The sequence below is a fragment of the Suncus etruscus genome, chromosome 9 (genome assembly GCF_024139225.1).
Source record: "Suncus etruscus isolate mSunEtr1 chromosome 9, mSunEtr1.pri.cur, whole genome shotgun sequence".
In the NCBI taxonomy this organism is placed as follows: Eukaryota; Metazoa; Chordata; class Mammalia; order Eulipotyphla; family Soricidae; genus Suncus; species Suncus etruscus.
In genome coordinates, this window is record NC_064856.1 from 59520381 (window position 1) to 59543665 (window position 23285).

At 37.8% G+C, this 23285-nt stretch overlaps 1 protein-coding gene across 2 annotated transcripts in view; it reads right to left on the reverse strand.

The window, feature by feature from the left end:
* Positions 1–23285, reverse strand: part of SBF2 (SET binding factor 2) — a 394504-nt gene that overhangs the window by 43766 nt on the left and 327453 nt on the right. Inside the window, exons 26-30 of one of the 2 annotated variants that reach the window (XM_049780980.1) lie at positions 19303–19501; positions 17413–17609; positions 14099–14239; positions 13164–13259; positions 4104–4288 (exon numbers count right to left, since the gene is read on the reverse strand). In XM_049780980.1, the coding sequence (XP_049636937.1) occupies positions 4104–4288; positions 13164–13259; positions 14099–14239; positions 17413–17609; positions 19303–19501 (818 nt within the window). The remainder of the gene's footprint in view (positions 1–4103; positions 4289–13163; positions 13260–14098; positions 14240–17412; positions 17610–19302; positions 19502–23285) is intronic. The other variant, XM_049780981.1, reaches the window with a different exon arrangement.

Here is a 23285-nt window from a genome sequence, read left to right on the forward strand (position 1 = left end):
TGAGTGAGACCATTCTGCATCTTTCTTTCTCTCTCTGACTTATTTCACTCAGCATAATAGATTCCATGTACATCCATGTATAGGAAATCACATGAGAATAAGCAGTGTTGGTGGGGATGCGGAGAGAAAGGAACTCTTATCCACTGCTGGTGGGAATGCCGTCTAGTTTAACCTTTATGGAAAGCAATATGGAGATTCCTCCAAAAACTGGAAATCGAGCTCCCATATGACCCAGCTATACCACTCCTAGGAATATACCCTAGGAACACAAAAATATAATACAAAAATCCCTTCCTTACACCTATATTCATTGCAGCACTATTTACCATAGCAAGACTCTGGAAACAGCCAAGATACCCTTCAACAGATGAATAGCTAAAGAAACTGTGGTACATATACACAATGGAATATTATGCAGCTGTCAGGAGAGATGAAGTCATGAAATTTTCCTATACATGGATGTACATGGAACTGTAATACTTTTATCATTTATGTCTGATTTTCTTTCACACCTGGCTCTGTGTTCAGGGATTACTCCTGGCGAGGCTTATGGGGCCATATTGGGTGCCGGGTTGGAATCTGAATTGACTACATACAAGGAAAGTACTCTACCCATCTCAAAGGGCCCATGTTTATATATTTGATATATAGGATATTCCATATTTGGTTATATTTGAAATTAATGAATGCTAAGAGAGCAGTGAACTGGTATATATTATTTTGATAATCTTGTTTTTTAACTTTTTAAATTAAGTCCCCCTCTCCCCATTTTCATTTTTAAAATAAATTCTTAAAGACCCTTGAGATACACAGTTACAAAGTTGTTTATGGTTGTTTAAGTCCAACACCCATCCCTTCACCTGTGCACATTTCCTTTCACCAATGTCCCTAGTTTATCACTTTATCTCCTTTCAGCAATCTGTTCTTATTCCTTTTCTGTCCTACCTGCTCTCCTTTGCTCTTTGTGGCAAGCATCCTACTATGGACCAGACCTCCTGGCCCCACAGCTCTATTTCTGGATATTAATACCAGCCTATATTTCTTGGGGGGGGCCACGCCCAGCGGTGCTCAGGGGTTACTCCTGGCCATCTGCTCAGAAATAGCTCCTGGCAGGCTCGGGGGACCATATGAGACACCAGGCTTCGACCAGCCTATCTTTTTAAAATACCCCTCAAATGAGTGCAATCATTTTGTGTCTATTCCTCTCCTTCTGATTCACTCACTCAAGAGTAATACTCTCCATATCCATCCATGTATAAGCAAATTTCATGACTTTGTTTTACCTAACAGTTATGTAGTATTTCCATTGTACAGATGTATGAGTTTCTTATCTACTCACCTATTCTTGGGCACTTGCGTGGTTTCCAGATTCTTGCTATTGTGAATAGTGCTGCAATGAACATACCAGTACAAAGGGATTTTCTGCATCATTTTTGGGTCCCTAGGCATTGCTGGGTTATATGGAAGCTCAATTTCTAGTTGTTGTGTGCTATTTTGGAGCTATACCTAATAGCACTCAGGGGTTACTCCTGGCAGAGCATTCAGAAATAACTCCTGGTAGGCTCTGAGTGCAAGACAAATGACCTACATGCTGCGCTATCATTCTGGCTCCACATTTCTAGTTTTTAAAGGAATATTCATATCGTTTTCCAAAAAAACCTGGAAAAGTTGATACTCCCACCAGCAGTAAATGAGAGTCCCTTTCTCGCTGCATCTGTGCAACCACTGGTTGTTCTTGTTCTTTGTTACATGTGCCAATCTCTGTGATGTGTGATATCTCATTGTTGTTTTGATTTGTGTCTCCCTGATAATTAATGACGTGGAACAGTTTTTTTATGTGCCTTTTGACCATCTATATTTCTTCTTTGAGGAAGTTTCTGTTCTTCATTTCTCCCCAGTTTTCTGATGGACTAAACTTTTTATTTTTTTTGGGTCACAACTGGCAGCACTCAGGGGTTACGCCTGGCTCTATGCTTATAAATCGCTCCTGGCAGGCTCGGGGACCATATAGGATGCCGGGATTTGAACCACCATCCTTCTGCATGCAGGGCAAATGCCCTACCTACATGCTATCTCTCCGGTCCCTGATGGATTAAATTTTTTTCTTGCTAAGCTCTACCATTGCCTTATATATTTTAGATATTAACCCTTTATCAGATGGGTAGTGAGTGAATAGTTTCTCCTATTCTGTGGGCAGTCTTTATATCTTAATCACCATTTTCACTGAGGTAAAGCTTCTTAGTTTAATGTAGTCCATATTTGCTTCGACTTGCTTAGATAATGGTGTTTCATCTTTGAAGATGCCATTTCTCAGCCATACCTAAATTGGTATGCTTATCTCAGAGCTAATCTGAAGAATAATGTGCAAAAGAAATGGCAGAAGGGGGGCCGGCGAGGTGGCGCTAGAGGTAAGATGTCTGCCTTGCAAGCTCTAGCCAAGGAAGGACCAAGGTTCGATCCCCCGGCATCCCATATGGTCCCAAGCCAGGGGCAATTTCTGAGTGCTTAGCCAGGAGTAACCCCTGAGCATCAAACAGGTGTGGCCCGAAAAACCAAAAAAAAAAAAAAAAAAAAATTAAAGAAATGGCAGAAGTGAACACACAGAAGACAAACCTTTAGGAGTCATTCAGACAGGAGCAAGAAGTGTGGTTTCTGTTTGGGGACAGATATTGGTGTCAATAAAACTGTGCAGGTAATCTAGATTGCTGTTAAAAAGTGTTCCAACTATTTTCTAAATATAAATTATGTCTATAAGAAGACACATGCACCTATTAAATAGTTTTACTCAGCAGTTTCATGCCCTTTACCCTAAATCTTGTGATTAAGTGATTGCAAAGGGCCAGGCAGTTAGAAAAAAACTAGTGAAACTAGTTGCCATAGATGACATGAGTCAGTCCTTGGCATCTGTAGGGTCAAACATGTGGGATCCTGTTCATAGTCTCTGACTCTACAGTTCAGCAGAAGGTCTGTCAGTACTGTGCATCAGATCAAATTTTGAAAGGATTTCTGAATTAACATATATTTTTATTAGTTAATTCACATATCAGTAGTAATAAATTTATTTTGTAATGTGTAACCTGAAAAATTTTAGATCTGAGACATTAGTATAGCAGTTATCACACAATACTTTATTATTATTTTTATTTTTTAATATTTTTGGTTTTTGGGCCACACCCTGATGCTCAGGGGTTATTCCTGGGTCTGTGCTCAGAAATTGCTCCTGGCTTGGGGGACCATATGGGATGCTGGGGATTGAACCATGGTCCGTCCTAGGTCAGCTGTGGGCAAGCAAACACCGTATTGCTGTGTCACTGCTCTGGCCCTACACAATACTTTAAAATTAAGAAGAAAACTGTTTAGCATCTACTATTTTGCATGGATATTTCTTAGGACCCATGTTTTGTGGATATAGGCCTTGAAAAATATTTAGTGTATATAGCTCTGGACTTCCCTTGCCTCCACAAACAGTAAAATAGCCACTATTTTTCTACTAGTCTCTCTAATGCCTGTAGCTTTCTTCATTTATAGATTTATAAGAACGACATCTATTTGTCACAGATTTCTAAGGAAGCTGTGGCAGTAGAAAACATTGCTTGATTAAACCTTATTTCTTTTGTATGTACACTTCTTTTTTTGTTGTTTTTGTTTTTGGGTCACACCTGGCAGCGCTCAGGGGTTACTCCTGACTCTACACTCAGAAATCACTCCTGGCATGCTCCGGGGACTATATGGGATGCCGGGATTCGAACCACCATCCTTCTGCATTCAAGGCAAACACCCTACCTCTATGCTATCTCTCCGGCCCCAGTACACTTCTTAATATTCCTCGTTATTTTTACCATTCTAAGTTTTATTTACTGCATTTATTATATCTTATACATATCTGTTCTCACTATATATTGTTTTATATCTGTATATAAACATATAGAAATACATCTATAAGACCTAAATTTTTTTTTTAAATTATTAGCTCCAGGTTAAGAATCCATGCTGCAAAAAGAAAAAATAAAGGGAATGACTTCTAGGTAAACTAGCTTATGAGGCATTTTATAAACTACTTTAGTGTGTCCATAAAATTTTGAAATGAGAAAAATAAAACTTACCCTTAGTTGTGACTTTTCACCAAATATATAAAGGGCTGCTTGGCGTTTCAAGAGCTGGTTTTGCAAGTAGGTGCTGTTACTAAAGGAGGCAGAATGATCCTTGCCTGCTAGCCGGGCACCAACATCAATGAAGGATGTTGGAGAGCTGATCAAGCGAGTGCTAGAGCGTAGACTTGCCCAGACACCTTTACAAAAGTCAAAATAACTGAGTGAGATAAATTGATATGCGTATGCCTCTGAATAGGGGAAAGGATGCACGCACTATAGGTACAGTTTTAGAAATAATAGCAAATTAGTTAATCTAATCAATGGATCATATTGGTCATCTGACATTCACTTCTGCTACATATAAGAATGGCAATGTAGAATCTCACAATCACAAACATTTTCAAGGCTTGAGGGAACCTAAGAAATCATCTAAGCCAATACCAATTATATATTTATTTTGATATAAATTTTGTAGATATATGGAAACACTTAAGGTCACAAATAGAAAAAATGCACTGACACTGGAAACAAAGTAGGCAGGAGGCAATAATGAAGCCTAGGGAGGGATGGGGAGTGGAGTAACAAGTTTCTCAGTTTCATGAAAGAAGAAATTTTGCTTTATTCAGTCAATTCATTAAGAAATTTAGATTAAGCAATAAACTAAAAATTCACTACATCTCTAAAATATAAGGCTGTTTTTAGGATTAATATTTGTGTATTAGGTCAAAATGATGTACTTAAAACTAGTAAGGGTTATAATCTCGCCCCCCCTCCAGCCCATATGCATAAAAAACAGTGAATAATTATAAATTTAGTAACATAAATTTTACTTAGGAAGCTTCTTTAAATATTTATAGAGAAGCAGATTATCTGCTAATTAAGCTGTTAGAAGAATTTCATCTTATAAACTGACTTTACTGTATTTGAAAGAAAGAGGATTTTGATAAGCAAGTAAGACTACTAAATATTCAAACAAAAATAATACAAGTAGTTTCAAATTTGATTAGCCAGTAGCACTTCCAAAAGCCTGCTGTGTTCTTGTCACTGATGAGTTCACAGGACATTGTCACTGCTTCCCTAAAATGTTTTATTTTTTTCTTCTCTAGACGGAAAAGCATTTGGAGAAACTTTGGAATTTTTAGACCTATTTATTTTTCTAGATGAGAAGATATCACCATGATAATGTCATATCTGATCTCTTATAGGGTCAGGAGATCAGTTCCCAACAAAGGTTTTTGGGTGATATTATGAATGAACCTTTATGTATAACATGATTTTTAAAAAAATATTATAGTGCTACTTTTATGTGAATGCAAATATAATGGAAATTCAGAATGTAGATGAAAATAAAATGTATAATTTGACAAACAAATGTGAAGTCACCTTACACATATGATGATGGTTAAAAAGAGTGACACATCAGGACAGATAATACAGTACCTTGTTTATGGACTCTTTCCTTAGTTGAAGATTTGGGATTTGACTGAGTAAAACATTTATCTCTGTACCCATGCACTGGTAGGTAAGATTAAAGACAGAAGGAGGAATAAAATGTATATAGTAGCAAACATCAGAGCAAATTGTGTTAACAGGTTAACAGGTTATTTAATTTTGTAAATTAAATGAGGTTGGGGGAATGTAAATATAATTAAAGTAGATTTAATTAAGAAATAAAAAGCTACACACACAGAAAGATGAATGCTTGTTAAATGAAATCTCAGCCTCTGTTTATAAACAGAATAAGCAAAATTAAATAAATGGACAGCACAGCAGAGGGCCACTAAAAATTATACCAAATGGAATAAGCTTTTGAAGATCATTGATCAGTAAGAAACAAATTTACATAATAAAATCAAGGAATTGGGGAGAAAAATAGGTAGGAATACATTGTCTCTCATGTTTTTTAGGAGGCTGATTGTTGGAAAGTGCTACGTGTTGTATAACACGCAGTTCTTTGAGCAAGATCATGATACCAGAAAACAATGAAGCTCTAGCAACCATTTGGAATAACAAAGATCATGTTTTTGTTGTTATTGTTTGTTTTTGTGTAGTACAGCATTAAGGATTGCCACAGTGTTTCTCTTTTCATTTGGAAAATAAATTTCCATAAATGCCAAGCAAAAATTCATGATCCTGTGACAATACACAATGCCACTAAAATTATAGCTTGTGATAACTAAAATAATGACTTCTTTTGAAATTCTTACTTGCACCAAAATGGTAGGCAGTATTTAGAGATAACACTTTTGTGATTTGAGTAATATTGTCTTATTTTCAATAGAAAATGCTTTATGACTATGGCAAATTTTATCTGATAATAAAAAAAGGTGGGGCCGGGCGGTGGCGCTGGAGGTAAGGTGCCTGCCTTGCCTGCGCTAGCCTAGGACGGACCGCGGTTCGATCCCCCGGTGTCCCATATGGTCCCCCAAGAAGCCAGGAGCAACTTCTGAGCGCATAGCCAGGAGTAACCCCTGAGCGTCACAGGGTGTGGCCCAAACCCCCCCCCCCAAAAAAAAAATAAAAAAAGGTGAACAGTAAGTTATATGCATGCTATTTCTTAGGCAAAAAAATGCTCAAATTGAGGAAAATGATTATTCAGGATTAAAATTTAATAGGAATATTAAATAGGCATTACAAAACTAAAAATATTATAACTTCGATAAAAAAGTCTTAGAAATGAATTTCATTTAGTTTTACTCCTTTGGAAGCAGGAAATGAAGGGCTCTACTGGATTTAAAATCCAAGGGAAGTTCAGAAGATTAAAGGCTGAAGAGGCACTGGCTGACTGTATAGAGAATGCTACTGCAAGATACAAAGTCCTGGAACTAATGGCAAAGGCACAAGGCCTCTTGTGTGCTGGTTGTTGGGTCTCCTTGCTGTCAAAGTTTTGAGCTTTCTTGTTGAAAATTGGGACATTAAAATGCTTATAGTGGTGTTTGAGTATCTGGTTCCCTATTTCAAGATAGCATTTCCTAATGTATTACTCTGCTTGAAATGATTTCTCTTATATTTTTATTTGACTCACTGTCAATAACAATATGAGCTCCTCTGAAAAGTATTCCTTGTTGTCCTCAGAGTTCTGAGAGATCTATTTAAACTCTGATCATATTACACTGTGATTATAACACATATTATTCTACTAGATTAAATTCTTCAAAGAGCAGCAACCTAATTCTATTAATTCTTGTATTCATGCTGAGAACCTGATACCTAAGTACTGAAAATATTTGTTAATTGTTTTCTTTCTGAAAATTACTGTGAGCAATAGTCCCTTTCTATTCAATTATTTGTCCTTCAGGACAAATAAAGTGGTATTAAGTTAAAACAAAAAATTAAGTATTCTGGGGCCCAAGTGAAGCTGATGGAGGTTGCCTTACACATGGCTGACCTGTGTTCAATCCCAGGAGTTCCATATGGTCCTCCAAGTCTGCCAGGAGTAATTCCTGGGGACAGAACCAGGAGTAACCCCTGTCCATCGCTGGATATGCCCTCCCAATTATAATTATATTATTATGTATATATATCACATATATTATTTCAGTTATTCTCCAAAATGATGAGTTAGCTACACATTATCTCCATTTTATAAGAATACAAAGAATTAGGAAATTTTATAACTAATCACTTGGTGACTAAGCTATATTTTGAATCTGAATATAAAAGAACCAAAGTCTTAGTGTTTGGTCACCTACACAATCATGTGGACCTGGATCGGTTTTTCAGTGGTTGGCTACAGGGACTGCTGTTGTGAAGAAGTAGAGCAGTTCATTTCCAAGGAGCACACATGTGTGTTCAGAGCATGACTATTTCCTGGGTAGTTTTCACTGGTGGTGTTGCCTCCTTTTTGTTCAGACCAAAGGATGCTTGAGTTAGTTAAGTGCTTGATTTATCCATATGACTTTATGCCTAGCATGTTACATGAGATATATTTTCTTTGCTTTTGGGGCCATACCCAATGGTGGTCAGGACTTATTCCTGGCAGTACTCAGGAAACCATATTGGGTGCTGGGGACTGAACTTGAGTTGGCCACATGCAAGGCAATTGTTCTACCTGCTCTACTATAACTCTGGCACCAGAGATACACATATTTAGTGAATTTTGCCTTAATATGGATCATCTGTAATTTCTATTATGCTATTATTTGCTAAGTATCATCATTCAATTTGTTTCACTTCTTAAAATACCTATCTTGGAGGTCATTTCAAAGAAAACATATAGAGGGGAACTAAAGGTCCATGGAAATATAAAGCATAAAAAATGAAAATGTCACCTTCATGTGGCTATTTCATAAATATTCTCAGCTACTTTATTTCTATTTAATGGGAACACTTAGAAAATGCCAAATTTCTTACAGGATTTCTCTACTCCACAAAATAATTCACCCAAGCTGTAAGTATAGGAACTCTTCTCATGGGATCAGAAGCTTTTAAAATTTTAAATGAAAAACAATGTGATCTTTTAACATCTTAATTTTTTTCTAATTGGTTCTTGTCTAAGGAAAGATTGTTTTCTCTTTCTTAGAACTCATTAGCATGTGTTCACCTAGGTTTTAAAAAAAGGATGAAAGAAAAGAAGATGGAGGTTAATATAAACTCTGTATTAGTTTGGAAAATATACAATGGAAACCTATCCTATGATGATGAAAATGAAAAAAAGTCAATGAAAATATACAGAAATGACAAAGAAACCTAAGAGAAAGATTCAGAGAGAAGAATCTTTTTACACAGGGTAAATTAGAAGCTTCTAGAGAAGCGAGTCCAAGCTCTCTGAAGAACAAGAGATTATAACTTGAGTGTGGCTACAAGAAAATGAGTAATTTGTAGGTCATGCAAATACTGTCTACTCTTGCATGTGTCTGAGCATTTGTTTGTCATGTTTATGTTAATAGGGAATCTTCTGAAACTTTCCTAACTTGCTTGTCCTAGTTCATTTCTACTGCTCCATGTAAGCAGATATAAGCAGCAGCTCCACAGGTCATAGAAAAAGTTCAATTTGCCAGAAAGCAGCAATTTTTCAATGTTTTAGTTAATTACTGTGCTCTTAAAAGGTTTTGCAAGTGAAGAATTCTAATGGAGTGAAAGGAGATTTCCATTTCTGAATCTTAGGTTTTAGATACCACAATAAGGGGTGTCAGCTCAGGTACAAAGAACTTCATAAGAAAGCACTAAGTCCACAGCAATTTTTCAGAAGGAAATATTTGGAAAGGGTATCAAGAAATAATTTTGGTCAAAACTAATATATATACAGAATAAGTCAGAAATAGGTTTTAAAGCCAGGGGTAAATAGGCCTTGAATTTAACTACTAATGAAAAACCCCTATAAAAAGGGAAGATAATATAAAACAGGTTAGCTATATAGTTTAAAGGAATGGGATGCATGCTTAGAATTCAGAAGTTCTGGGTTTGATTCTCAAAGCAATGTCAGGAGCAATTGTCAGGCACTGATTTGCAAGGAGCCCCTGAGTACTACTGGGTGTAGCCCTAATAACTGGAAAAAAAAAGAGAAGGTAATATAGTTGAAAGAGAAAGTATTCATGAAACATAGATGTAAATATAGAAAAGATAATTTTATAGTTGTAGTTTAAAATATTAAACTGTACAACAGATCACTGGGCCAAATGAAGTAAGTGCTCTCTTTTTTTTTTTTTTTTGGTTTTTGGGCCACACCCGTTTGACGCTCAGGGGTTACTCCTGGCTATGTGCTCAGAAATCGCCCCTGGCTTGGGGGGACCATATGGGATGCCGGGGGATCAAACCGCGGTCCTTCCTTGGCTAGGGCTTGCAAGGCAGACACCTTACCTCCAGCGCCACCTACCCGGCCCCGAAGTAAGTGCTCTTGATGAAGTTTTCAAAGTCAAAACACATGAGCATGGTATGGAATGGGAGGGTTTTGACTATACTTATACATGGGATCGAATCATATTTCTCAAACTTTTTCAACAACAATCTTTTTTAGTACCTGACAGCACTCAGGGATTACTCCTGGTAGGCTCAGGGGACCATATGGAACGCCAAGAATTGAGCTCAGGTTGGCGTGTGCAAAGCAAAAACGCTAACTACTATGCTATCACTCTAACCCGCCCTTCATTATTTTTTTAAAAATCTTGTAACATATCTGGCAATGGCCAGGGGTTACTCCTGACTTTGTGCTCCTGGAAGAGCTCAAGTGATATGGATTATCAGGATATAACCCTGGTCAGTCATCTTCAAGGCAAGTGTCCTACCTGCTGTACTATCACTCCAGATCTTATTTATGTGATTTTGACCCATTAGAATATCCTGGGGGCTGTCAGGGGACCATATGGCCTTCAGTTGAGAAACTCTGTTAGCACATGCATTCTACTAAAAGCCGAATGGAAAAGTAATAGAATTTGTATTCTTGATAACATAAGCTAGAGATGGAATAATAATAATAAAAAAAGCAAAAGGGGAACCGCGTCTTGAGCTAAATTCTGACAAGAATACTTAGCAACAGAATAACAGGAACCTAAGGAGAAAGTTTTATCTCTTTGCTCAGTTTCATCAAGAGAAATGATGAGAAGAAGCTTTGTATTTTATAGATGACCACTGTCTGCTCTACCCTTTGTCCTGACCAATTCATATGTTATAATTCAGAATGTAATCTCATTTGGAAATGGGAACATTGTAAATATGATTACTGGAATGGGAAGGCTGCTAATTCAATAAAACCAGTGTACTGCAGCCAGAGAGATAGCACAACGGTAGGGCATTTGCCTTGCACACAGCCGATCCAGGATGGACGGTGGTTTGAATCCTGGCATCCAATATGGTCCCCCATGCCTGTCAGGAGCGATATCTGAGTGCAGAGCCAGGAGTAACCCCTGATCACTGCTGGGTGTGACCCCCCGAAAAAACAAAAACAAAAACAAAAAAAACCCCCCAAAAACCAAAAACATAAAAATAGTGTACTTATACAGAGAAAAAAACTGGAGACACACATACAAACAAGATTATCATGTAAAAATCAAGACAGATCTAGGTGCTACTTCTTTTAGTTAAGGAATAACTGCTAGCAACCTACCAACAACTAGGGGAAAGGCATCCAATAGATTTTCCTTAAAATATCCTAAAAGTGGGGCAGGCATGGTGGCGCTAGAGGTAAGGTATCTGCCTTGCCAGCGCTAGCCTAGGACGGATCACGGTTTGATCCCCCAGCATCCCATAAGGTCCCCCAAGCCAGGAGCAACTTCTGAGCACATAGCCAGGAGTAACCCCTGAGTGTCACCGGGTGTGGCCCAAAAAACCCCCCCAAAAATATCCTAATCAACTCTAGAAATTTTGGATTTCTAGAAATCTAGAACTATGAAGCAATAGTTGTTTAAGTCACTCAGTTTGTGGCACTTTCTTAAAGTAGTTCCAGAATACTAACATAATCCTGAAACATTAATTAGTATGATGACTGAAGAAGGCTGAAAGCTTGCAGGGAATGTTGAAACTGCAGAAAATTCTAGAAAGGGAGGACAGAATCCAAAGAATCAATATGACTGCAAGGAAATGTACATAGTAAATATTCATTTAGAAAAGGAAAAAGAGTAAGCTTTGTAAGATTTATGTTGATTCTGAACAAAATTATAGAATGCACTATTTGTATTATGGCTATAATAATGGACTATGGTTTCTTAGGCAAGTGCACTACTTTCTGTAAGAGTCATGCTAAGCCATAAAAATTTTTTTGGAACATGTTAATACATATCATTCTAGAAAAATAGATAACTATCTTCCTTTATAACATTTTTTACATTAATTCTGGGCTTTTGTCCTTAGGTCTGTCTTGTTCAATGGATTTTGTTTTGCTTTTGTTTTTTGGGTCACACCCGGTGGCGGTCAGGGGTTACTCCTGGCTCTTCACTCAGAAAGAGCTCCTGGCAGGCAAGGGGGATTATATGGGATGCCGGTATTCGAACCGGGGTCCATCCTGTGTTGTTTGCATGCAAGGTGAAGGCCTTACCACTATGCTATCTCTCTAGCCCCTTGTTCAACAGATTTTAAACAACAAATCTCAGAAGAACAGTGAGCAAATCTATGATTGACAAGAGACTTGTGAAAAGTTAATATATTAGTAGACAGAATTTTTTTAGGCATAGAACAATGTAGTTAGGTCTAAAAATGAACACTCAAGGCTAGTACTCTTGGACAATAACACATGTGAAGTAGACAGAAATTAAAATTTCAATGTATGTCAACTTAGTAATGGAGTGTCCCATTATCTGCTATCATCTCTAACTGCACAAAATTAGTTCCATAGAGAGTCCAAATAATGGAATAGATTGTAGTATTTGAACAATTCTTAAATCTCAAGTTTTGTAACGTGGGAAACAGGATGTATTTTTTTATTTGAGAGGGCAGAATATGGGTTCATATGTAAAAATTACATATCTAATAATATGAGAAAGAATTTCCTGGAAATGGAATTCAGGACTGTATGGGAAAGAATGGACGACCCAAGAGTCCATGAATCTATTGTAAAACAGGACTCTGCAATAAAGATACCTGGTCTGGAATTTCCTCTGGAAAGTCAAAGACTGCCATATAAACGTCCAAAGATCAAAGTGGACTACCCTTTGAAGCTAAAGTTCCAATACTCTGCATTTATTTCCTCATGCCAGAGGAAAGGAGTAACTTGAATATTTTTCTTTCATTTCCCAAACTAGCACTTTAGGGACCAGGTTACCTCGGGTGTTACTGGAGGTATACCCATTTAGTCTTCTCCCTTCCTATTAAAGCTTCCATGATAAGTCTTTCTGCCCAGGAAACTTAAAGCATAATGGATTAAAGAATCTAAAGCCCTCCCTGGGCTTTTTCATCATTTAGACACTCTCGCCTTATGTTCCAGAGCTTCCAAACTCTCAATATGTAAGTTTACAGAAGTGATTGTCCCATGAGGCTAAACTCATCTGTCACCATACTTGGAAGGATTTTGTCATTCATTTAGAAAAGAGTAGTTAAAACAATTTGAAGCATAATAAGTTGATTTTAGAAATCACTATCTAGAAAAAGTTTTCTCCTTTTAAAGTTGTATCAGTGCTCAGTTATAAAATCAGTCTTACTAACCTCCTCGAGCAAAGCTATTGGATGGGTTTACATCCAAATGTCCTGGCACTACCTGCTTAAGCACAGTGGACATTCTTGAAGTCCTTCTTTCAGTCCCTAAAGTCAGCCAAAAGAAAAACAAAAATCATGTCGTTTGGGTTAACATTACTCAAATGACAAAAAGTTATCTTCATGTGTAGCATGTCTAATTGCTGCCAAACATTGTTCTTTTAAGTACCCAGAGCTTTAATAAAGATAACAAGGCACAGTTACTATTTCCTTAGAGATACACACATTTGCAAGATTATAGAGAGTTAGGTTTGGCAAGGGCAATCAGAGAATTTAATGATAAATGAAGCAAGGCATGCATGGTGTTACTTTCCAACAAAAGCCACTTTCTGCTTATGTTGAGCTAATTCAAATAGCTGATTAAGCCAAGGAGATCAACTTTTCAAGTCACATGCTCCTGTGTCTAACACATTAGGGTTACCTCTACATGAACCCTTTGGGGTTCCATCACATGATAACTGAAACAGAATATTAGTACAAGTCTTAATGGTTTCATCCAAACCTAATGAAAACAAACTAAACTGCAAATCATTAAAGGATAATTTTAATAATTATAATAATTATAAAATTGATAATTTTAATAAATATAAATTTAATAAACATACGTTCTAGCTATATATTCAGCTTTATAATAAAGTCTACATATGTTCAGAAAGACTCAAAATCTTAATGCTCTACTCTCTCTCCTAGTATGCTTTAAAAAAGGAAATAATTACATTTTGATTAATAGTAATGTCTTGATTTTTCAGAAAGATTAGCTAAAGCTAAAGTCCCAGAGGATAAAACTAAGGAGTCATGTTGAAGTAATAGTTCAAATAACTAGAGACTAACCCTAGGAAAGGACCTAACATTTCATCATCGTAAATAAGAAAAAACTTATCTCTTACCTGGAGACAGAGCAAGTGCTGGCTTGACAGTGAGGGTGTTATTGCCATTGAGTTTCTGGTGGACAGAAACTGCATTCAGTAAGGCTTGCAAGTACTTTTCTTGTTCTATGCTACTAGAGGATTCTAAAGAAGAGGTAGGAACTACAAAAAAAAAAAAAAAAAAAAGCAGTGAATAAAGCTTCCTGTTAATAAAATACTCATATTTTTTTTCTATATACAAACTCCAAGTTATCACACCCAAGAAACGAGTCCTGTTTAAAATTCCAGTTTATGAATAAAGAAACCATGATTCATATATACAAAAGAATATTACCTAGCCACAAAAATAGATAAAATCTTGGAATTTGCTGCTGTGTGAATAGACTTGGAGAGTATCATGTTGAGTGAAGTAGCGAGAGAGAGAGAGAGAGAGAGAGAGAGAGAGAGAGAGAGAGAGAGAGAGAGAGAAATTGACACTGAATGATCTCTCTCATGTGCAGGATTTAAAGAAGCATAATAGTGAATTAACAAATTCCTAAAGACCACAGAAACAAAAAATCAGGAAAACTGGTCTTTAGTAGGAAACATGCCGTGTGTGTGTGTGTGTGTGTGTGTGTGTGTGTGTGTGTGAGAAACAAAAATCAGGAAAACTGGTCTTTAGTAGGAAACATGTCATGTGTGTGTGTGTGTGTGTGTGTGTGTGTGTGTGTGTGTGCGTGCGCGCGATTGTTACAGGGAAGAGAATACAACAATAATGAAAGAGAAAGTTGTCAACCAGAGAAAGAGGGGGTTGAAAGGTAGGGAAGTGCTATGCATGAAGTCCTATTGGCAATAATACTATAAACCACAGTGTTAAAGTGTCTCTCATAGAAGCATGTTGGTGTATGGATGGGAAATGGGGAGGCATTGGTAGAGGGTACACTGGTGAAGGGTATGGGTGTTGAAACATTGTATTCCTGAAATTTTAGGCTTCACCTTATTCTAGCACTGCAAAATGGAGGTTCATAAATTTTATCTCCTTGTTGATAACCCCAACTATTCTAACTAATGCTACTGTTAAGGTGAAGCATGGCCAATATACGAACCCCAGTTCAAATCCCAGCATCCCATATGGTTCCTAAGCCTGCCAGGAATGACTTCTGAGAGCCAGGAGTAACTCCTGAACACCTCCAAGTGTGACACCCCCAAAGAATATATCAAAAAGTATATGACCCTCTCTTTTAATCTCAATAAAGAAATGTTCACCAATCTTTACTTTGATAAAAAGATATAGAAGGGGAGCCGGAGTGGTGGGGCAGACCGTAGGGTGTTTGCCTTGCACGTGCTGATCTAGGACAAACCTCCGTTCAATCCCCTGGCGTCCCATATGGTAACCAGAGCCAGGGGCGATTTCTGAGCACATAGTCAGGAGTAACCCCTGAGCATCACCAGGTGTGACCCCAAAACAAAAACAAAACAAACAAAAGGATATAGAAGGGAAAGCTTCCTTTTCCTTTCTTAGGAATCTTTCTTCAGAAAGACCCTTCTCATAATCTGGGAGTTTGTTTACATTCTTTTCATTTTCCTTCCCTTAAATATTCTGCCACACCCCCCAAGTGATTCTATCTGCTGAGCCATCACTTGAGTGATCTCATTTTCAAATTTCTTTAATGAGGAAGGAAAGCAATTACCGTATTTTCCCGCGTAGAAGATGACCGGGCGTATAACCCTCTAATTTTACAGTTAAAACATAGCTTCAAAGGTTATACTGTATTAGACTTCCTCTCTGACTCTGGTCAATCTGAGCAGGCTTTTTGACAGTCTAATTTCTAAAAGCTTGCTTGGATTGGCTGAGTTCGAGAGGCAGTCTGAGCAGCCTCGCAGTGATTGGTGCAGGATCGAGTTGGAAAATTCGTTTCGTGGCAATATCCAATTTTCGTTTAGCGCCATATCAAAATGTTTTTCGGGATATACTCGGCATATAAGAGAATCCCCGATTTTTGGTTGACCTTTTTTCATTTCAAAAGTCATCTTATAAGCCAGGAGCAACTTCTGAGCGCATAGCCAGGAGTAACCCCTGAGCGTCACAGGGTGTGGCCCAAAAACCAAAAAAAAAAAAAAAAAAAAAAAAAAAAAAAAGTCATCTTATACGCCGGAAAACACGCTATTCCTAAATTGAATCTAATATCTTAGTAGTCCATTGTTTATTTTTTTTCCCAAACCCAGATGTGCTCAGGTGACTCCTGGAAAACTTGGGGGGATCATATGAGGTGCCTGGGATTGAACCAGGGTCAGCAGAGGGCAAGGCAACATACTATATTATTGTTCTGGCCCCCTATTGTTGAATTCTGTTGATCATTTATATACTAGAGATTAAGAAGAATGTCAACAGCTCTGACTTCAAGATTTCAGATATGGTACTCAGAAATATCTTTTGGAAAAAGGACAGCAGTTTTTTTGTTTTGTTTTCTTTTGGGGCCACACCGGTGATGCTCAGGGATTACTCCTGGCTCTGCGCTTAGAAATCACTCCTGGCTTGAGGGTCCATATGGGACACTGGGGGATCGAACCACAGTCCCTCCTAGGCTAGCATGGGCAAGGCAGATGCCTTACTCCTTGTGACACTATACCGACCCCAAGACAGCAGTATTTTATTATTTTTACTTTCTTAAATTGGCTTCTTTCTGGTTTTCTAAAAGCCTCTTTTCTTAAAAGTTAGTAAAATTACATTTTGGTCATTATTTTTTCAATCTACATCTTTGTGTGTTTATGTGACTTGTGGGAATGAGACAAACTAACATATCACATGGAACACAAAACAATTTCATCTACAGATGGTAAATATATTTGCTACACAGAAAAAAACCCCCCTCTATTATATAATCTTTTTCCACCTGTGGATACGATGGTTTGCTGAAATAAAACTACTCTAGACTCAATTTATTAATTAAGAAATCTAAATACTGACAGACATATTAACATGTACTACTTAAGGTGAAGTCACACTGTTCCTTTTTTGTTTGTTTTTGGGTCATACCTGGCAGCGCTCAGGGGTTACTCCTGGCTCTATGCTCAGAAATCACTCCTGGCAGGCTCAGGGAACCATACGGGATGCCGGGATTCAAACCACCATCCTTCTGCATGCAAGGCAAACGCTTTACCTCCATGCTATCTCTCCAGCCCCTGAAGTCACACTGTTAATTACTTTAACACTATATATAATGCATGTGACATAGTGGTAAAAAGCTATGAACAAGGGAAGGCTTGATAAAAGGGTACAATAGACACCTCCCAACTTTTCTTCTTTGATTTTATCTGGAAGTAAAAAGATCACAATCATGCTCTAGAGAACTTACCTGACTGAGGGGAATTCTGAGATTTGAAAAGACCAACGACTCCCTTTCCATAGAATCCTCCAGATCGGAGGAGCAGGGTACTAGTTCTTGAGTTCTTCCAACATACAACAGGAAGGCGATTATGTCTATAGCAGCGGGCTACTCGTGGTAAACTACTGTCTTGTACAGCTTGAGGTATAACTAAAAGGCCAGGATAGCTTCAGGGACATGGAGGGAGAAAAGCAATGATTTTTCAGGATTGTAGTTGAAGAGTAGAGATAAGGGGAGAGAAGAAGGGAAAACAAATGGGAGAGAAAATATAAGAATATAAATATAATAGCATAGCCATTGTCTAAGACTCACATAATATAAGTTCAGAGAGAGCAAAATATTCCAAAAATGAAACTTAGTTTTAAATCAGTTCTTCAGAGTTAAAAAGTAAAAGCCTACATCATAAAAATGGTGGTAAAGGGAGAATGGCAATTCGGTGATGCTCATGGTATAACAATGTATCCCCAAAACATTAATTTTTACATTCTTATTTATTCTTAGAAGAATAAAGTTAAAAACTAGCAACACAAGATTTCTATTAATCTCTTCTTCTATTTTCCTTCCTTCCCCTGGCAGGGCTCAGGGTTCATATGCATTATCTGGGGTTGAACCAGATTGGCATGCAAGGCAAGTGCTTTAACTCTGGTACTATCTATATCTATGGTTCTCAAGTTATTTGTTAAGTTTCATATTGGTATTTATAAAACTAAACTCATTTAAAATGGAGGATTACATTTAATGTAAGTTTCTATATGAGGGGCTAGAGTAATAGCATAGCAGGCAGGGCATTTGCCTTGCATGCAGCTGATGAGGGTTTGATCCCTGGCATTCCATATGGTCCTCTGAGTCTGCCAGGAGTTATTTCTGAGCACAGAGCCAGGAGTAACCTCTAAATGCTGCTGGGTATGGCCCCCAAACAAACAAAATTTCTATATGAATAACAATTCTGTTGAAACTATTTAATCAAAATGGAATCTATAAATGCAAAAATAACACCTTTCTTGTGGATGAAAATAGTATTTGTGAGCTCTGGAAATACAGTTTAAAAATACATGGGCTTGGGCAAACAGATATGAAAAAAAGCAAGAGATTATAAGAATAAAAAAGGAAATGTGTTAATTTATAGTCTTCTAGTAGCAGCCCATATAAAAATCCTATTTAGACAGCTTAATAAAACCCAGTTTGAATAACAAAGTCCTACAACCAGGTCAGCAAATTATAGCTTGTGGGTCCAGAGTGATCCTGCTCATTCATTTACTTACTGTCTATGGTTGCACTTATGGCAGTTTAAGAAATGCAACAAGAGAATACAGGGCTTGAAAAACTAAAATTATGTACCAACTGGCTCCCTAAAGAAAAGGTTGGGCCTAGAGAATGGCTCAGAGGGCAGGAGTCCATGCTTTGCTTGCAGCAAGCCCAGATGGATTCTTGGCATTTTATGGTGCTGAAGCAGCACAGAGCTGAACGATGTGGTCTCTGAGCATCACTACGACCCTTACTTTTCATTTCCCCTGTCTTCCTTGGAAAATATTACTCTTCAAGATATTTTGGAGCATGCTAGGAAAGAGAAAAACTGGGAGAGTAAAACTAACAAGGGAAGTTTAGAAAGGGAAGAAAACTTCTATTTTTGATTGTCTCATCTCATATAGGTATTGATTAGTGATTTAAATGTACTACCACTTAAATGCCAACAAGATGCTCACTTATTCTACACAAAGTATTCCTTACTCTTGGAGGCCTTGATCCTCTTTGGGACATTTTTTATCTCTTTCAGGGATATGGTTATAAACAGTTTATTTAAAACTCAAAAAAAAAAAAATAAAAGCAGGTCTTTTTTTTGAAGTTCACCAACAGACTTACCTCTGGCAGAGTGAATACATCCTGTTGGAGGCAGTGATCCGAAAGTACTCTGGTTTTGTGCGAGAAGAGGTACCATTTATGGTTCCCAAACCTAAACGTTGATAGTCTCTAAAACAAGCCTTTTCCACTAACTGTTCCAATGTAGACTTCTCTGAGGCCTTCAAGGTGGTGCTTGTGGGGAGTTCACTATCATCTGAAACTGTAATGGCAGATACAGATTTTAAAGAAATACAGATCAAAGTACAAGACTAAAAACTTCTTTCTGAAGAGGATTTTGTTATGTTTGTTTTTGAGTCACACCCAGCGGCGCTCTGGGGTTACTCCTGGCTTTGTGCTCAGAAGTCGCTCCTGGCAGGCAAAGGGACCATATGGGATGCTAGGATTCAAACTGGGGTCCATCCTGTGTTGGCCACGTGTGAGGCAAATGCCTTACCACTGTGCTATCACTCTGGCCCCATCTGAAGAGGATTCTTAAGCCAAGAAAGGCTTATATTAGGGCTAGAGGTGCTATATAGAGCATGAAATAAATCAAGTGATTTCAAAAGGGAATCATTATATTAAAAAATTGAAACAGTAAAGGGTAGTCAGGAAAGAAAATATTGGAGCTTAATTAACTAAAAATACCAGAGAAACAGTACCATGTTAATAATGTAAGGTTTTAAATTCAATGCTCATATTCTTCTGTTTTAATATGCCTTGCTTATTATATAGGGGTTTCCTATTTTAAGATTCTAAACAAAATTATTAACCATCAAAATTATGTCAAGGATTAAAATGTTAGTAAAATATTAATATTAAAATATTAACCTACTAGTAAAATAGTAAAATAATATGACCACTATACAAACTAATCATCTAGTTTTAGTCAATTTTATAGGACACATCTTCTTTTGTTTTTGAACAGGTATCACAGTTGGCAGTGTTGAGAGAACCCTGTGATTCCAGGAATTGAACTGGGGGTTCCTTCATGTGCTACAAGTATCTAGTCCCTTGAACTGTATCACTGGCTCTGAGCATATACTTCCATTAGAAATTCTAGATTAGGGCCTGGAGAGATAGCACAGCGGTGTTTGCCTTGCAAGCAGCCAATCCAGGACCAAAGGTGGTTGGTCCGAATTCCGGTGTCCCATATGGTTCCCCGTGCCTGCCAGGAGCTATTTCTGAGCAGACAGCCAGGAGTAACCCCTGAGCACCGCCAGGTGTGGCCCAAAAACGAAAAACCAAAAAAAAAAAAAAAAAAAAAAAAAAAAAGAAATTCTAGATTAGGGTACTGAACAATAATAATACAATAGGGCATTTACTTGGCATGTGGCTGACCTGGGTTCAATCAATGGTATCCCATTGAGTCCATAGCAGTGTTAGGACAATAACCTGAGAGCAGAGCCAGGAGTAACTCCTGAGCTGTGTCAACTGTGACACCCCTTACAAAACTGCTGAGTGTGGCCCAAAATTAAAAAATATATATATAGATTAAATAAAAGTTCAACAGTCTGAAAAGTTCATCCTTTTCTTAGGCATAAAGTTATACTTTCTTTATGTAAATATTTTCATTAGAAGATGTGCGTAGGGGCCCGGAGAGATAGCACAGCGGCGTTTGCCTTGCAAGCAGCTGATCCAGGACCAAAGGTGGTTGGTTCGAATCCCGGTGTCCCATATGGTCCCCCGTGCCTGCCAGGAGCTATTTCTGAGCAGACAGCCAGGAGTAACCCCTGAGCACCGCCGGGTGTGGCCCAAAAACCAAAAAAAAGAAGATGTGCATATGGTGCACATGGGAAATTCCCTACTGGTTTTATAATCACGTTACAGAAACCTCTGAAATTTTACTCATTTTTATGGGTTTTGTTTTGGGGCCACACCCAGAAGTGCTCATGGTTTACTCCTGGCTCTGTGCTCAGAGGTCATTCATGGTGGAAATCAGGGATATGTGGTGTTGGGTACTGAACCTGGGTAGGCTCCATATGAGGCAAGGCAAGTGTCCTACTCTCCATACCATGGCTTTGGCTCCATATTTAAGAATTAAAAAATTATTATTTTTTTTGGACAATATCTGGCAATGATCAGGGGCTACTCTTAACTCTGTGCTCAGGAATTATTCCCTGAGGGGTTGGGGCTACATGCAATGCTGAGGATCAAACCCAGGTAGGCTGCATGTAAGGCAAACTCCCCATCTATTATATTATCTCTCTGGCCCACATCTGAGATTTTAAATGTGGAAGAATTCACCCTGTAATAAAGTATTTTAGGGAGAAGTAAGAACATTCCTAACTGGTGCTGCAGGATCTAACTTAAAAGTATTTCTTTTTTTAAATTTTTTAAAAGTATTTCATTTTAAGGGGCCGGGCGGTGGCGCTGGAGGTAAGGTGCCTGCCTTGCCTGCGCTAGCCTAGGACGGACCGCGGTTCGATCCCCCGGTGTCCCATATGGTCCCCCAAGAAGCCAGGAGCAACTTCTGAGCGCATAGCCAGAAGTAACCCCTGAGCATCACAGGGTGTGGCCCAAAAACAAAAACAAAACAAAAAAAAATCACAAAAAAAAAGTATTTCATTTTAAAATAATTTTAAATTAAATTAAATTTTTTTGAAGTAAAAACAGATTTTATTTGGAGATACTGAGGAAGGGGAGGGGAGAGGATAAGAAAGAGTGAGAATAATGAGGAACATCTCAAGAGAGTGCCCTGGTACACAATCCAGCATAATGAAAGGAAAGTACACATTTCAAGAAGGGAGGTACAAACGACATGTGGTCATATTCCATGTACTCACACAACACATGTGCCTTCTATATATTTCCAAAAGTGTAAGAAGTCAAATTAAACATTTAAAGTTTTTATAAATATTTCTATAGTTCTAATATCAGGGGAATTATATGGTACTCTTCCATTAAAAACTGTATAGCAAAAAGAAAAAAAAACAAAAAAACTGTATAGCAGCTTATCCTTCAGAATATGCCTTTGTACTTTAGTTTGTAAGCTTCACAATGTAAATATAATATTATTAGGTTTTGTGTTGGTTTCAATATCATTTCTTTTCAGAGGAGCAAAGCTCAGTATATATATTTTTTGTATGATGATCATAGAGTAAGTCTTTGTTTCATGAAATCTTAAAAATGTCAAGATAGAAGTCAATAGTGATGGATAGTGGCAATTTTTTTTATGGCTTTCTAAATACATGAGGCTAAGTCTCCAACGAAGGGTAATTTCTGTACTGTGAAGGTAGATATTTTCAATACCCCCAAGGGCATGCTGTACACCTACTGCAATGGAGACATTTAAGCCAGTGATCTCTCCAAGGAAGAATGAGGATTTTTCTTACAGTATGATTAGCAGTAATGGTAGAAGTAGTAATTGTAATTACTGGTGGTTAATTCTAAGATCTTAAAAAGGATGCAATAGCACCCTATCTTTCAGTAGAAAATAGTTCAGTGTCAATTTTGTAAGAATACTTGAGATGGGTTAAGAGTAGGAAAAACTGAGGCTGATAGGGCATTTGTCTTGAATGTGGCCAACCTGGGAGGGACCCAGTTCGATTCCCAGCATTCCATGTGGGCCCCCAGTCTGCCAGGGGAGATTTCTACCAGGAGTAACTTCTGAGTGCCACTGGGTGTGGTCCAAACAGCAATCAATAATAATATAAAGCTTAAAAAAAAAAAGAAGAGTAGGAAACACTGCTGGAGAGCTAGTGCAGGGGTTAGAGGGCCTGGCTTGCATGTGACCAGCCCTGGTTAAATTCTCCCTGCACTACTAGAAAAAGGAAAATAATCCTAATCACTTCCAGGTGTGATGCAGACAACTCCTTATCGCCTACAAGAGAGTGAGGCATTTTGTTACTGGCTTTTTAGTGACTGAAAGGTATTTCTTGTTCCTCAAATATGTTGTCAAATATTTAGCAGGTCACATTTTTCTTTTCTTATTTTGGATCTCTTGATTCTATTGTCGTTGACTTTGGCTTGAGTTTTTATTTTATTTTTTAAAAAATATCTTTATT